Source organism: Labrus mixtus, chromosome 1 (assembly GCF_963584025.1).
Source record: "Labrus mixtus chromosome 1, fLabMix1.1, whole genome shotgun sequence".
Classification (NCBI taxonomy): Eukaryota; Metazoa; Chordata; class Actinopteri; order Labriformes; family Labridae; genus Labrus; species Labrus mixtus.
Genome location: NC_083612.1, coordinates 6,686,560 through 6,701,506, shown reverse-complemented (window position 1 = coordinate 6,701,506; position 14,947 = coordinate 6,686,560). Strand labels below are relative to the sequence as shown.

Below are 14,947 nucleotides of genomic sequence, written 5' to 3'. Positions count from 1 at the left end.
TTTGTCATATCAAGATATGAGTTTTGGTCCATATCGCCCAGCCCTAGTTCAGCTGTTGAAAAAAACGGCGCTCTAACTCTCCCCTATGTGTGACTCATTTGAGGGTAAAAGCACATTTGATATGAATACAAACCTAATATTAAAATATACCCTAAGATAAGAGTAAGACAACCCCCCCCATGCATACTCGACCACCCAGATATCTCAACGTTCCTGATGTTATACGCATCTACCAGCTGAAACCTTCATGATGAAAATAGAAAGTCGATGCCTCGTTTGAATCAAAGTAACCATACACACTGAAATATCAACACTTGTGAAAGTCTTTCGAAGTTCTGTGAAACTAAACAGATGGTATTTGATGTTTCCTCCAGGTTTGAAAGCACAGGAAGGTTAAAGGAAAGTGTGACCATGTCTTTTCCGAACAAAGAAGATCCAAGAGGTACAATCTATTTACAATACTTCTACATGTTCATTATTCATTCAGCCTTTAGTTTTGTAATCCATGAACCATTCAAGCCCCATAAGGCATTTTACATTTAACAAAAACTATTTAAATGTATTAACAAAACAGAGAGGTCAATCACCATACACATTGACCCCTGCAGTAGAGGATGTTTCTTTGTTATAGAGTTGTAATGTTTCTGATAAATCAATAAGTCTAAGAACAAACTGGTGATGTATTTATTGTTATGGATTAACTGGACAAGTCAAGATAATATAGTCACTACCAGAGATGGGGACTTGACTTTCAGACTCAGAATTGATGTATTTATTTCCACATTTATTTATTTCTACATTTATTTATTTCCACATTTACTCATTTCTACATTTATTTATTTCTACATTTCTGTTTCCGTATGCTAATGAGGTAGGAGGGACTGATCTAAAAACGATGAACTATGAATACTTTTCCTGAAGCAACCGGCACCCCATGCGTTCAGCCCATTGATATTGTTTTTATTCCTCTTAGACTTAGAAACTTTATTTATCCCTGAGGGCAATTCGGTTCCAGAGTCCACCCAGACCATGCATACATTTACAAACAAACAACAGATGGAGTACGTCAGAGACAACAAAAAAATCAGTACTCGACAAAGACGAGCACTGACACCCTCGTGTGGTCTCTTTGGGCAATGACACCCTTTATTCTTAATGAACAAAATTGGTAATTTGTAAATCAAAAGTCACTAATTTCAGTATTTTGTGACTTTTAATATCAACAATAGATTTGGAAATTGATATTTATCAAACGGAATAAGTGTTTATTTCTCTTCTTAGTCTTTGTAACTTCATGGCTGTGGATGAAGATATTTAGTCTCTGTGATCTGAATTCTTCCCATGTGGCATAAATGGTGGTCCATGGTGTCCAGAGTTATCACTATAACTAAATGTCTTGCTGGAGTTATACGTGTGCTTTCAGCCACTATATAAGATCCCATAAGTGTTATACTTTTCTTCAAGTTAAGGGAACTGAAGAGTTGATCTTGATTCCCCCTCACAAACAGATTCAGTTTATCAGTGTGTTAGACTAAGATAAAGTGCTCAGATCTTGCACTTTAATAAAACCAGTTATACCTCAGTTTCAAAAGTAGTCATTTACATGTTCGGAATACATAATTTATATAAACAAGTCATTTTGTGTGTGTACTTCTTCCTATCGACAGCAACAGTCGGCTGCTGTAAAAGTGCCTCCTTCCTGTCGGCTGCTACCAGGAAAGGGTGGGACTTGTTTTCCATAGCCAATCGGTAGTCGACATAACTGACACAGCCAATAAGAACAGAGTCCGAGTTTAGTTACTCTGACTTGACACATTTTTAACCAATTACATTATACAAATAATCACGGAGCTCATGTTCCACCCTCAACTCCACTCTCGTTTCACTTTCACTTATTTTTGTGTCGCAGCAAGAAATTCATCGGGTGAGTTACCAGAAAACTAGATACACAAAAATAAACAAGTAGCCTATTGTTACCTGTATAGTTTAAAGGTTATCAGATAACGTCTTACTAAGATTATATACATTTTATTGTCAATTCTGAGTAGGTGATCCATGAAAACTTTTCTGCTGTAATGTGTCTATTCGTACAACAAGTCAGCAAGCTCATATTGAAAGTGAATATGTATTATATTACAAACAACATTTTGAAAAAAGATTTGTGTGGTACTTTGGTTTGAGTTTTTAATACATTTTCTAAAAAATTCTCTGAGCTGAGGTGATTTATTGAGAAGTTTTTGACAATCATTCAGGCAGCTGTCATGTATGGAGGACAAGATCTGACAGAAGTATAAATAAATAAATAAATGTATAAATAAATACTGGAATAAATAAATAAAAGAATAAATAATTAAATGCGTGAATGAATAAATAAAAACTGGTGAATAAATGGGACATAAATAATTAGATGTCTTAAATTTATTTCTATATTTATTTATTTCCATATTTATTTATTTATGCATTTCAGTGTCCGTATGCTAATGAGGTAGGAGGGACTAACGTCAGTGTCATTCAGGATTGGTCAACTGAGCGATCCAGCTGTGAGTTAGTTATACTATCTAATGGCATACTCAAAATAAACTCACAGATCTCAAGCTGGTCAGCAACTTCCCGCAGCAGGTCTGCCAGCGGCCTCCTGGTTGAAGCCATGCTAGTCTGCTTAATGTCAACATGAAGTCTTGCTAGGAATAGATCTGACTGGATCGCTCAGTTGACCAATCCTGAATGAGACTGGCGTTAGTCCCTCCTACATCATTAGCATACGGACACAGAAATGTAGAAATAAATAAATGTAGAATAAATAAATATGGAAATGAATAAATGTAGAAATAAATAAATGTGGAAATAAATAAATGTAGAAATAAATTTAAGACATTTAATTATTTATGTCCCATTTATTTATTTATTTATTCATTCACGCATTTAATTATTTATTTATTTATTATTTTATTTATTTATTCCAGTATTTATTTATACATTTATTTATTTATACTTCTGTCAGATCTCGTCCTCCATAGTCATGGCGCCAGTTTGATGTAGTAAAAATCAGTTGGTGAGATTTGCTAAACTACCACTTACAGTTTGCTGGTGTATTCGCTATGGGGCTTCAGTAAAAACGCACCTGAGATGGATTAATCTTCAGATTCACAAACTGTGCTGCATTTATTATTCAGACAGGAAAATATTTGTGTGTGGTTTTCCGTAACCATAAAAATAAAGGACATAATGAAAAATCCATTATATGCGAGTTATTAAACACAACACTGCAACCTTACTCCAATGTACAGAGATAACCAACATAACGGATATGAACATGAGAGACTGTATTCTTTACTGACCTAACATAGCGATGGCAAAAAATACTGTAAATATCAGTTCTAATAAAAATAACATTAATTCCTTCATGTATTTATATAAACATAAATACAGAAGATGAATAGCTACTGGGCAGCACTATTGAAGTTACAGTCACACCTGCATGCTAATGTTTATTAAAGGTACACTTGAGGAGCACCTCGTTACTAGTGCCCTCTGAATACCTGAGAAATTAACATTTTATATCGAGTACACCATTGCCACACATTACATACAGTTGTTGCTTCTCGCCTATAATCATTCGCTGTACTTTGCATTTGCTCATACAATCGGAACTATCCTGGCTAATGAGTATAAACTTTAATTACAAATGTCCACTCCTATATGAAATGAAAAGAAAACCTACAAACTCGATGAACACACACATGTTCTAACTGTCCAAACGATGGAGAGCTAAATAACTTGAATCTTTTACAGAAAGGGACAGCTGACTGGCCAACAGCAATGCACAGTAGGTGTGACTTAGCAACTGACAGGCTCAGATAGACTAAGGCATATAAGAGTAATATAAAAGAACAAGTAGAAATGCATGAAAGGATATGGAATCTTCATAACAATCAGCGTGAATATTCAGCTATTTCTATAAGCTTAATATATTAATGGGGAATTCATGCCCAGAACTAAGCCATGAATTAATCAGCAACTGTGACAAAGTGGGTGAGACTCTTCACTTATTCCCCACTTGTCACTCAAATCTTCATTCATATCAAATCACATAATTCTTTAAAGTTGTTCATTTTGCAATAATTGACCTTTGCTTGTGTAACATTGCAGCACTTACTATCCCGGGTTTGTTTGTGTAGGCATTACGTTACAGTTCATACCAAAGTCAATTTTTATTTAGTTTCAGGATTTGCAAAATATAATTGTTGTTCTCTTTATTGGATACTTACCTTTATTTATTCTTTTGTTCAGTTCCCCATGTGGTCCTGCAGCTAAAGGGGCTGGTTCAGCACTTCCTGGGTATTTATAAGATTGATGATGTTATCACTAACATCATTGGGGCAAACCGACTGTAGGGTTTATCTTGAGTTATGTTGTCTTTGTTTTTATTTCTTGCCTATTTGAGTTTTTAGTAGAATATAATTTAATGTTTAAAGTTAATTGGGTTGGGTTAATGAGCTAAGGTTCATTTTAGGGTTCATGTTGATTTCTTTGGTTTCAGAGAAAAGTGTACACCCACCCTTTGAGTTATGTTACACCAAGCTGCAGCCAATTTGTTAATGTGGCAGTCTATAAAGCCAGGAAAAGCTTACTATTGCTGAAAGAGAGGTGAGGCCTTTGACACATGCCTTAGTAGGACTGGGCAATATATCGAGTTTTTAAGATATATCGATATATTTTCAAACAAGATATAGGGTAAGACAATATCGTAAATATCGATATAGTTTATGTTACATTAAAATAACGTTACAGAGGTGCCAGGTCACCTTTTTCTCATCTCACTGATGATGACTGACTGTCTGTTCAAGATATGAGTTTTGGTCCATATCTCCCAGCCCTAGTTCAGCTGTTGAAAAAAACGGTGCTCTAACTCTCCCCTATGTGTGACTCATTTGACGGTAAAAGCACATTTGATATGAATACAAACCTAATATTAAAATATACCCTAAGATAAGAGTAAGACAACCCCCCCCCCCCCCCCATGCGTACTCGACCAAATTTAAATGCCACTCTTCCCTCAAACTACTCTTAATTGTTGGATATGAGTACTTTTCTTGTTGCATATGAGTTTGCCTATCTGATTGTAAACATGTAGCCGAGTAATATGTCATGATGGTGGGGGGGTGGGGTGTGGTCTTTCGAAGTTCTGTGAAACTAAACAGATGGTATTTGATGTTTCCTCCAGGTTTGAAAGCACAGGAAGGTTAAAGGAAAGTGTGACCATGTCTTTTCCGAACAAAGAAGATCCAACAGGTACAATCTATTTACAATACTTCTACATGATCATTATTCATTCAGCCTTTAGTTTTGTAATCCATGAACCATTCAAGCCCCATAAGGCATTTTACATTTAACAAAAACTATTTAAATGTATTAACAAAACAGAGAGGTCAATCACCATACACATTGACCCCTGCAGTAGAGGATGTTTCTTTGTTATAGAGTTGTAATGTTTCTGATAAATCAATAAGTCTAAGAACAAACTGGTGATGTATTTATTGTTATGGATTAACTGGACAAGTCAAGATAATATAGTCACTACCAGAGATGGGGACTTGACTTTCAGACTCAGAATTGAGTCACACTATGGTCGCACACAAATATGACTTGAGACTCGACTTTGACTTGCCCCTCAAACCCTTCAGACTCGACTTGGGCTCGAGGTTTGGGACCCATGCCAGATCTTATTGTTTTGTTCTACTTGCAATTTATTCAATACAATGTGAATGTCATTCCCTCACAGCATGCGTAACCCTCCATGTCTGCGTGAGCGGCCACACTCACCATGGTGAGGACATCACCTGCAGCTGCTTCAGTCAGGGCTGACTTGAGGCTAAGGCAATGCAGGCCTTAGCGCCACATTCAGGAGGGGGGCTGCCTGAAACCCTAAATCAGGGTTTTTCCTGCATAGAGAATTCTTTGGCGCCCCCCAAAGAGGTTTTACCCAGCACCAAAGGAAAATCACCAGCGCCAAAAGAAAAACAAAAGGATTCAAATTGCAAATCAAATCCTCTCTGAATGTATATGTTTAAAATATCAATACATCAAACGACTGTTGAACAAGCAGAACATAAACTTAAATACGACATCTCTGACTTCTAGCAATCATCTCCCCTCTCATCCATTTACGCATGCAGCTCGCGTTGGATAGCCAGCTGATGCACTGTTTCTTCGTTTCTTTTGACTGGGTCCGGACACTCCGCTGACACCCACAAACGCTAAATGCGGGTAAATATTTATCCCAACAGTCATGTTAAAAATATACTAAGGTATAATAACCGTGTATGACGTAGCTGCGGCTACTTTTCCCTGCTCCTCTGCTGTCTGCAGACGGATCATCGCGGCACGCTGAGACAAGACACACCAACATGCATGGCTGTTAACGCACACACACACACACACCGGAACACCAACCACCGCACGCACCTGTTTACTTGTAGTGCAACGGAACACGGTTGATCCACGATCTCGTCAAACTGTCGGTTCTACTTTTCTCCGTTCACTTCCACTGTGTCTGCTTTTATCAACAATCAATAACTTAACGATCATAACGTCAGCCAGCTGTAGTCTCTGAACTTCTCCACACAGACTGTCAAACAGCGCTGCGTTATAGACAACAACTATATTTTTATTATTTCTCAATTTCCTGATCTGATCAAATGATCCAAATTATCTGTGACTTAAATCTGTGATTATTTGACATAATACCTTAGTAACTCAAATAAATGTACTTACACAAATGTGTATGTTAAACGAAAACAGAATTTATGATTTTGTAGGAAGTCAAAGGAAAAGAGCAGCAATCATAGGAAGAGAGTGAAATGCACTGGCAGGATGTGACCCCCCCCCCCCTCCCAATCTCATTACACCCCTCTCCCTCAAAATCCCTCTCCTCCCCAGTTTCACTGTTGCAATAAAAAACAATTCTTTACCAGATTTAACTGGGGTTTCAGTAACTTAAGAATAATGGTAATATTCTTTATAAAATGGTTAGAAATAAAAGGAAATGAACAGATTTCTGTCAAATAAAGTAATACAGACTCATAGACTAATATGCAGGTCGAACGTTTACTACAGCGCGTATAGTCACCCCCCAAAGGCCCATTCTGAGCCAGGAAAAACCCTGCTACAAAGATAATAGGATACAAAATAGAGCAGGAACCAAACCTTTGGATATTGGGGAATATGAGCCCATCAATATGGTCCATTATAAAAAATATTTTATCTTACTTGCTAGCACTGCAGCAAAGAAATGTATTTGAACTAACTGGAAATCTGAAAACCCAGCAGCAACAAGACATTGGATAAATGAAGTGCTGTCCTATTGCACTCCTGAAAAAATATGATAAATGAATTAAAAAAATATTATATAATTTAAGGAGAAAACCTGAAAAACTTTAATAAAATCTGGGGTCTGAACATAGAGAAAATAGAGAGCCATACTGGGAGAAGGGTGGGACATGGGAGGACAGGTGGGGGAATTTGTTTAATTTGTTTCGGGGGGGAGGGGATTTGTGTGTTCTTTATATTTATATTGACAGAGGATTTGCTTGTAAAGTTTACATTTTTCTAATAAACAAATCTTTAAAAATAACTAAGAATAAAGGGTTTGACACTCAAAATGTTTAAAGCAGTTTAAATGAGAATCAGACATAGTTATTGTAACCTTTTGTAGTTTTTAAAAATGTTCGATACAAACATTTACATAACAGTCAGTTCTTTTTTATTTCAGTGCTTAAAGAAAATAAAATCAGCATTTGCCAAAAATCGATATCGGCAGGTTAGCCCAGGTAAAAATTGGAATTGGACAAAGATATTGAATCAATGCATCTCTGGTTGGGACCTAGTGAAATTATACAGTACGGTTGTACATTTACAATTACTGTATATTACAGTTATAGACTTGACTTTGACTTGTAAAAGACTTGAGACTTGTATTAAGTGACTTGTGCCCATCTCTGGATATGACTTGCATAACTGCCAAAGCTACCCGTTTTTTTAGATAGATTTAAAAGATATATTCAATAATCAATATGAAATAGAGACCTAATGTTGTAAACATGTTCTCTTTCTCTTTGACAGTCCTTTTAAACTTTCTCTCACAACTTGGACTGGAGACATTTTATCCCAACAAGCTCACTCTTCGGTCTCTCTTGGAGATCAACAGAAACAGTGTGTATGATGAAGCTGTTTCATCAGTGGAGGATATACCATGGTGTTTTCTCAGGAAACTATTTAAAATCAATGCAAAATGCAGGAACTGTACACAATTATCAAACAAAGATGATGAAGAGGAGGAAAACACTGATGTCTTTGACTTTAATACTGCAGAGGACTCTGCAGACAATAAGGTGAACCTTCTTGACCTCATAGTAGCACTCTTTCTTTGTTCTGACAGCTTCTTGCAACAAGAAATGGTCCTCAAAATGTCAATGTGCCAGTTTTCTGTCCCACTAGTGTTGCCCCATGGCAACAATAATCAGTGTACCTTGATGGTCTGGGCTCTGAGAGACATTGTCAAAGAGTGGCGTCCACATGAATTGTCAAGTTCAAAAGGGTTTGTTGAAGACAACATTGTCCAGACAGAACTACCCTTCTTCTCCTTTGTGAGGCTTAAAAACTGCAGTTTATCCAAGTCCCAGTGTTTGAATCATATTCTCAGCCTTGACCAGTACAACAACAACATGTTCATACACAGAGATATGAAAGGAGGAGACCATGAAAGGAAGATTTCAAATGGATTGGTAGAGGTCTGCTGGTACCTTCCATGTGGCAGAGAAAATCTTGACACATTTCCAAAACCAATTGCTGTCGCCAATCTGAGAGGAGACATTGGTCAGTCAATTACACAATTCAGTTTTCTTTTTCAAGTGTCGACTGCTACCTTTGTATTCCTGGACAAAGTTGAAGAAAACGAGCACAAGATTCTGACATCTCTTCAAGATGTGAGATCTAAACTGTTCTTGGTTGTAAACCGCAAGGCTGAGAAGGACATGATGACTGTCAAGAACACAGTCAAAGAATTAGAATTACCACAGAGCAGTGTGAAAATCAAAGACCCACATGTAAATCTGATTACGTTTTCAGAGAAACTAAGTATAACCATCAAAAAATCCATGACAAAAACAATGAAAATCGAAAGCATGCTTGACAAGGCAGTTGACCTGGGACTGTCTGAGGATGAATGTACAAGTGAACACCAAAAGAAGGTGGCTGAGGAGATTGCGAAAGGAATTGGTTTGCGACCTATATCAGAGTACAAGAACAAAACACTTCCTTTGCAAGGTGTTAACTGGAAAAAGTTATCACAGTTGGAAATGGAAGAATGTAGGTTAAAAAATGCTGGTGATCTTAGACTGGAAGAATATAAATCTGAACTGCAAAAAGAAAAACAAGAGATCATCAAGGAGCTTGGCAAACAAAAACTATCCAAAGCTATGAATAGTTTCATTGAACAATCATCTGAACAGGACAAAGTGAAAAGAGATTTTTTCCTGAAGTGGATGAAACTTAAACTGAATGCACATTTGCAGCCTGCAATGAAACTATCTTTACTACGTCACAAATTGACAGACGAATGCAACAAAAAGGAGAAAGACGGCAAAGTGATTGCAGAACTGGATCAGGCTTTGCTGGAAAGCTCTTTGGGAATAGAGCATTACATGAGAGAGATGGGACTAATCTATGAGTTTTCCTCCCAGTCACAACACACTGATGATAAAATATCTCGACTCCCTGGTTTGGCTGCTGAAATGCTGTTGGATGGATATCCTTTAGAGCTTCTCGATGGAGATGCGTCTAACATCCCACAGAGGTGGGTGACGGATGTGCTAATGGAGCTTCACAACAAGGTTGGAGAGAAGAGCAGACTGTTGGTGCTGACTGTGTTGGGTGTTCAAAGTACAGGGAAGTCAACACTCCTCAACACCATGTTTGGTGTGCAGTTTCCTGTCAGCAGTGGCAGATGCACAAGAGGAGCCTACATGCTCTTTCTCAGAGTAGGTGATGACATGCAAAGTGAGTTGAACTATGACTTTATAGTTCTCATTGACACAGAGGGTCTTAGGTCACCTTGTTTGGCACAACTAGAGGACAGTTGTGAGCATGACAACCAGCTGGCAACCTTTGTCATTGGTTTAAGTGATGTCACCATTATCAATGTTGCAATGGAGAACTCCACTGAAATGAAGGATTTTCTTCAAATTGCGACTCATGCATTCTTGAGGATGAAGCAAATTGGGAAAAAGCCAGTTTGTCATTTTGTGCACCAGAATGTGGGTGGAGTTTCTGCCCATGCAAAGAACACAACAGAGCGAAAACACCTCTTGGACCAACTCAATGAAATGACCAACATCGCAGCCGAAATGGAAAAACATCCTATCATACCATTCACAGATGTGCTGGACTATGACTTGGAAAAAAATAACTGGAATATCCCAGGACTGTGGCATGGCACCCCACCAATGGCACCAGTGAACACAGGTTACAGTGAAGCTGTGGCAGATTTCAAGAGAAATCTTCTGGAGACGGTAAAAAGAGACAAAAGTGAACATGTGCCACAGATCCCAGAGTTTCTGGAGTGGATCACAAGTCTCTGGAGAGCTGTTAAGTTTGAGAACTTCATCTTTAGTTTCAGAAACACTCTTGTTGCTCATGTCTATGACAACCTTTGCAAAGAGTTCAATCAGTGGGAATGGGAGTTCAGAAAAGAGGTGTCCCGCTGGAAAACAGAAACTGAAATGGAAATCCAAAATACTGAAAATGAGTCTGAGCTTCATCATTTGAATGAAATGGTCAAATCAAAAAAGTCAGAGGTATCTGACAAAATAAAAGAACAAAAACAAAAAATGGATCAGAAACTCCAGGAATACTTCAAGAGGAAAGGCCGACAGGTGAATCTGATAATGAAATACAAAACTGACTTCATCATCAGGATCGAGGGTCTTACAAATGAAATCCAACATTCAGCCAACAATGACCTGGATTGTGCACTTGAATGTAAAAAAAGTTCAAAAGAGGCTGAAGACCTTCAGAGAAATCACAGAGAAGTGATTGAAGAGCAGGTTATGAAACTTTTGAGCGACTGCAAAAAACGCACACTGTCAGACGAGGAGCTGGAAGAAGAGTTTGAAAAAGTGTGGGCTGCTGTCACTGTAAACATATCTGGCCTAAAAGAACAAGATATATCTGCCAGAGTCCTTGACCAGTTGAGAAAACATTTTGTAAATCTTAATGTCAATGAGGAACTACAGAATATTGGAGACCTGAAAGAATTTGGGAAAGATCCATTTAAGGCCAAAACTGATCACATAAAAATGACAAAGACACAATTTGTAAATTTCTTTTTTAAGAAAGAAATAAAACGAGACTTACAGAGCCGTGCAGACAGTGTTATTGCATCTTGCAAACGTTTTGTTGAAGATACTGCAAAGACAGACAGAGATTACCATGATTCTTTCACAAAGGATCTTCTGGATAAAGTCAATGAATCCCTCAAGCAAAACTGCAAGAAATGCAAGCCCAAGTTTGCTATTGACCTGAAACTTCATCTTTGTGGATTTGCTTCAAGAGAGTTCCTTCACATGCACAGAAAATACTTGGCCCATAGGGATCCAAGAAATAAGCTGGATGCGAAAAAGAAACAGTACTTGACAGACTTCATAGATCTGTACAAAGAGAAAGATCACTGCCATCGCAAAGGAACTGATTATGTCAGATTTTGTATCAAACCTGCTGTTGAGGAGTACATCAGTAGATCACTGGGAGTCAACATTGTGGAGGAAATTTTGACAAGTTGCCATTCACCAGAGTACAGTTCACGCTCCTTTTTCCAGTACAACATTCAAAAGGAGTTGCTGCAAAAGAATGACTTTGAGAGTTTTGTCAAGTACATTAGAAGGTATGAAATATTTGTTAAGGATTGGATATTTCAGCATGTCCTGCAAAAAATGTCAGAGGGCCAGACTCTGTGCAAACTGAAGATTAAAAGTCTGCAGGTCATAGTTGACAAAATCACAAAAGCATTAAAGCAGTCCACAAAACACAGTGATGGCACTCCGCTGCCAGACAACCAGGAAAGTATCCAAGAGCTCATCAACAACATGCGAACGTGTTTAAATAAAGACATCTCAATTTCTGTGGAAGATGAAAAAACCATCCTGTTTCAGATCCAAAGCACATGCCATCAGTTTACAGACAGCCTGTTTAAATCATTACATGACTTAAAGGAAGAGCTGCAGGAGGAAATCCCAAACTCTGGTGACATCTCTGAAACTCTGGAAAAACTCCCAACCAAACCACAAGATGAGCTCTTTAAGCAAGTGTTTGGCTGTGGAAAACAATGTCCTTTCTGTAAAGTTCCTTGTGAGGCTGGAGGCAAAGAACACAAGGAGCATCATGCAGCTGTGCATCGTCCTCAAGGTCTTGGCATGTACAGAAATATAAAAACGCAGGAGTTGGTTGAAACACTGTGTACAACAGATGTCCACAGCGAAAAAACATTCAGAAGCGCAGACACTGAGGGGAAGTTCCATCCTTATAAAGACTATGCCACATACTATCCAGAGTGGCACATTCCTCCTGACCGCACCATCCAGGCTTCTGACTATTGGAAGTATGTCCTGGTAAAATACAATGACAGATTTGCTGAAGAATACAAATCCAAGCCTGCTGTCGTTCCAGAGTCCTGGAGAAGCATCACAAAGGAACAAGCACTGAAAGGTTTAAAAGAAGCCTTCAACATAAAGTGAACATCGCACAACTCTGACAAATATCCTTAAACAAGAAACATTTACACACCTCCTGTTTTTTGGGTGCGAACAGAGGAAGTAGAGTGGCAGAATCATATGGCACTGAACACGTTAGGGCCTTCAGCAAAACAACTTGTTTCACATGTTTTCCTTACTAAGAGAAATGGAAGTCTTCAAAGAAAGACAGAAACTCGGCTTCAAATAATTGAAGTGTGAACACCTGATTTATATTTTTTATGTTTCTATGATATGATTTATTTCATCTGATTAAAGCAGTTATGTTAAACTTTTGAACATGTCTTTTTTTGTGTTTTTAAATATAACAATCATTTTGTTTCGTACATTTTCTTTCAGCACTCTTACTACAGTGCATGAATAAGGCGATGGCTCTGATGTAAGTTTTAAAGGACAAATCATCGTTTTTGTTGTTCTTTCAGTTACCTTTTGTGTTTAAGACTTTCTTTTCTTTTCAAAGATAATGTCAGAAGGTGTGTACAATGTGAGGTCAGTATGAGTGACAAGCTGACCATGACAGATGATGAACATGAAAACAGAGAGCATGTTGTTGTTTTTATATTTTGGAAGAATTCTGAGTTGTTTTTTAATCTCTCTTTATGTTCATGTTTTATTTTTTATGCCATTTTAACAAGTGTGCACAATAATGATGATGGCAATGATGATAATGTTCTTCAAGACCACGTACAACATGTGTTTTCTTTTGTTTGTTTTGATTAAAAATGAAACAGTTTGTTGTTTTTTATGTTGTTGTGTGGCTCTGTGTATTATAACTGGTACACAGTAAAGATGATGAAATGATGATTTACTATACGGAGACCATGTGGGGGATAAAGAGATGATCTGCAGAGTATGTGTCTGAATGGTTCATTCATTGAATCACATTTAGAGTTTTGATTGTCCTGATTAAATAATGTGTCACAAGAAAACTAAACGTGTTGGATACAGTCAGAAAATAAGAAACGTTGATGTCACTGACTTGAAGTGCTGACTAACATTGTTTGTTTTGTATTTCTGACATAAATCTTCTTCTTGTGTTTTTAGTTATATTTTGGCCTTGTTGTTTTAATGTTTTTGCTCAGTCATAGAGCTACAGTATAGTGATGCTGATGTAGTGGATGATGACGTTCTCATACAATAACAGTTTGAAACAGATGTTTAAAAAATATAATCACAAGTTTGAATGTTTTTACTTTTCTATTTGTATTCGTCATAGGAAAAAACAACATGTTAATCTTTTGATGTGTTTTTGATTTAATCAGTGAATGTGTGATTTTAATCTTCCTGAATTTGATATTGATGATTAAAAGTTGTCTGAAGAGGCCGATAGCAGGAAAAGTGAGGCCAAATCTTGTTATTTCAGACAGACGATGAGTTCAGCAAGCTGGACGTGATATTTACATGTTCTTAATTCTGTTTTTGATGTTTTTGATGGAAAATGTTTTTTTCTCTTAATTTTATACGACAAGTGATAAATATGATATACTGTATGTATAATAAATGTGAAAATGGGCCTAAAGCCACAAATGTTGAGTTAAATTGTGATTAAAGATTTCAATTGAAATTAATTTTTTCTTCAGTCTTCTTTTGTTCAGGCTGTAAATAATAGCTGTCAACAATCACTCTTTCCAGCTGTTAGTCAGAACTATTAATAATCTGTGTGACTGAAATATGGGATAACACGTGTCTATAAACAGCAGTTATCTATTTTTGCAACACTACAGTCTGAAAGGAGAGTAAATTCATTTCCCGTCTCTCTTCAGCTGTCCTATCTAAAAAATGCAAAAACTGTCCCTCTGAAGAACATTTGTACGGGCTGTTTGTGTGCAAAGCAAACTGATATTTAGAGACAATCATTCTAACTTCAAATCAAAGAACAATAACATGAAAATTAGGAACATTAACATAATACGTCATTATTTGAAGATGTTAGGAGCTAAATGAAAATGCAACAGAGAAGTACAGAGTAAGAATTGTGGGATATGAAGATTGGCTGGTGGATTTTCTCCCAGTTGATTAAAGGAGATAATTGTTTTTAGTTCTCTTAAGGTGACAATGATTTGATCAGATAATGTTCATTGGCTGTACCAAGTACTCGCTGGCTCATAAAGTCTGCTCTCATGCACAACACATCACTGACAACT

At 37.2% G+C, this 14,947-nt stretch overlaps 1 protein-coding gene across 6 annotated transcripts in view; it reads left to right on the top strand.

The window, feature by feature from the left end:
* Window positions 1-14,947, top strand: part of LOC132979196 (up-regulator of cell proliferation-like) — a 79,857-nt gene that overhangs the window by 30,647 nt on the left and 34,263 nt on the right. Inside the window, exons 3-5 of one of the 6 annotated variants that reach the window (XM_061045429.1) lie at window positions 375-442; window positions 5,225-5,292; window positions 8,122-14,371. In XM_061045429.1, the coding sequence (XP_060901412.1) occupies window positions 5,262-5,292; window positions 8,122-12,788 (4,698 nt within the window). In that variant the 5' untranslated portion in view covers window positions 375-442; window positions 5,225-5,261 and the 3' untranslated portion in view covers window positions 12,789-14,371. Of the gene's footprint in view, window positions 1-374; window positions 443-5,028; window positions 5,293-8,121; window positions 14,372-14,947 lie in introns of those variants that run through there. The other 5 variants (XM_061045503.1, XM_061044827.1, XM_061045553.1 and 2 more) reach the window with 5 other exon arrangements.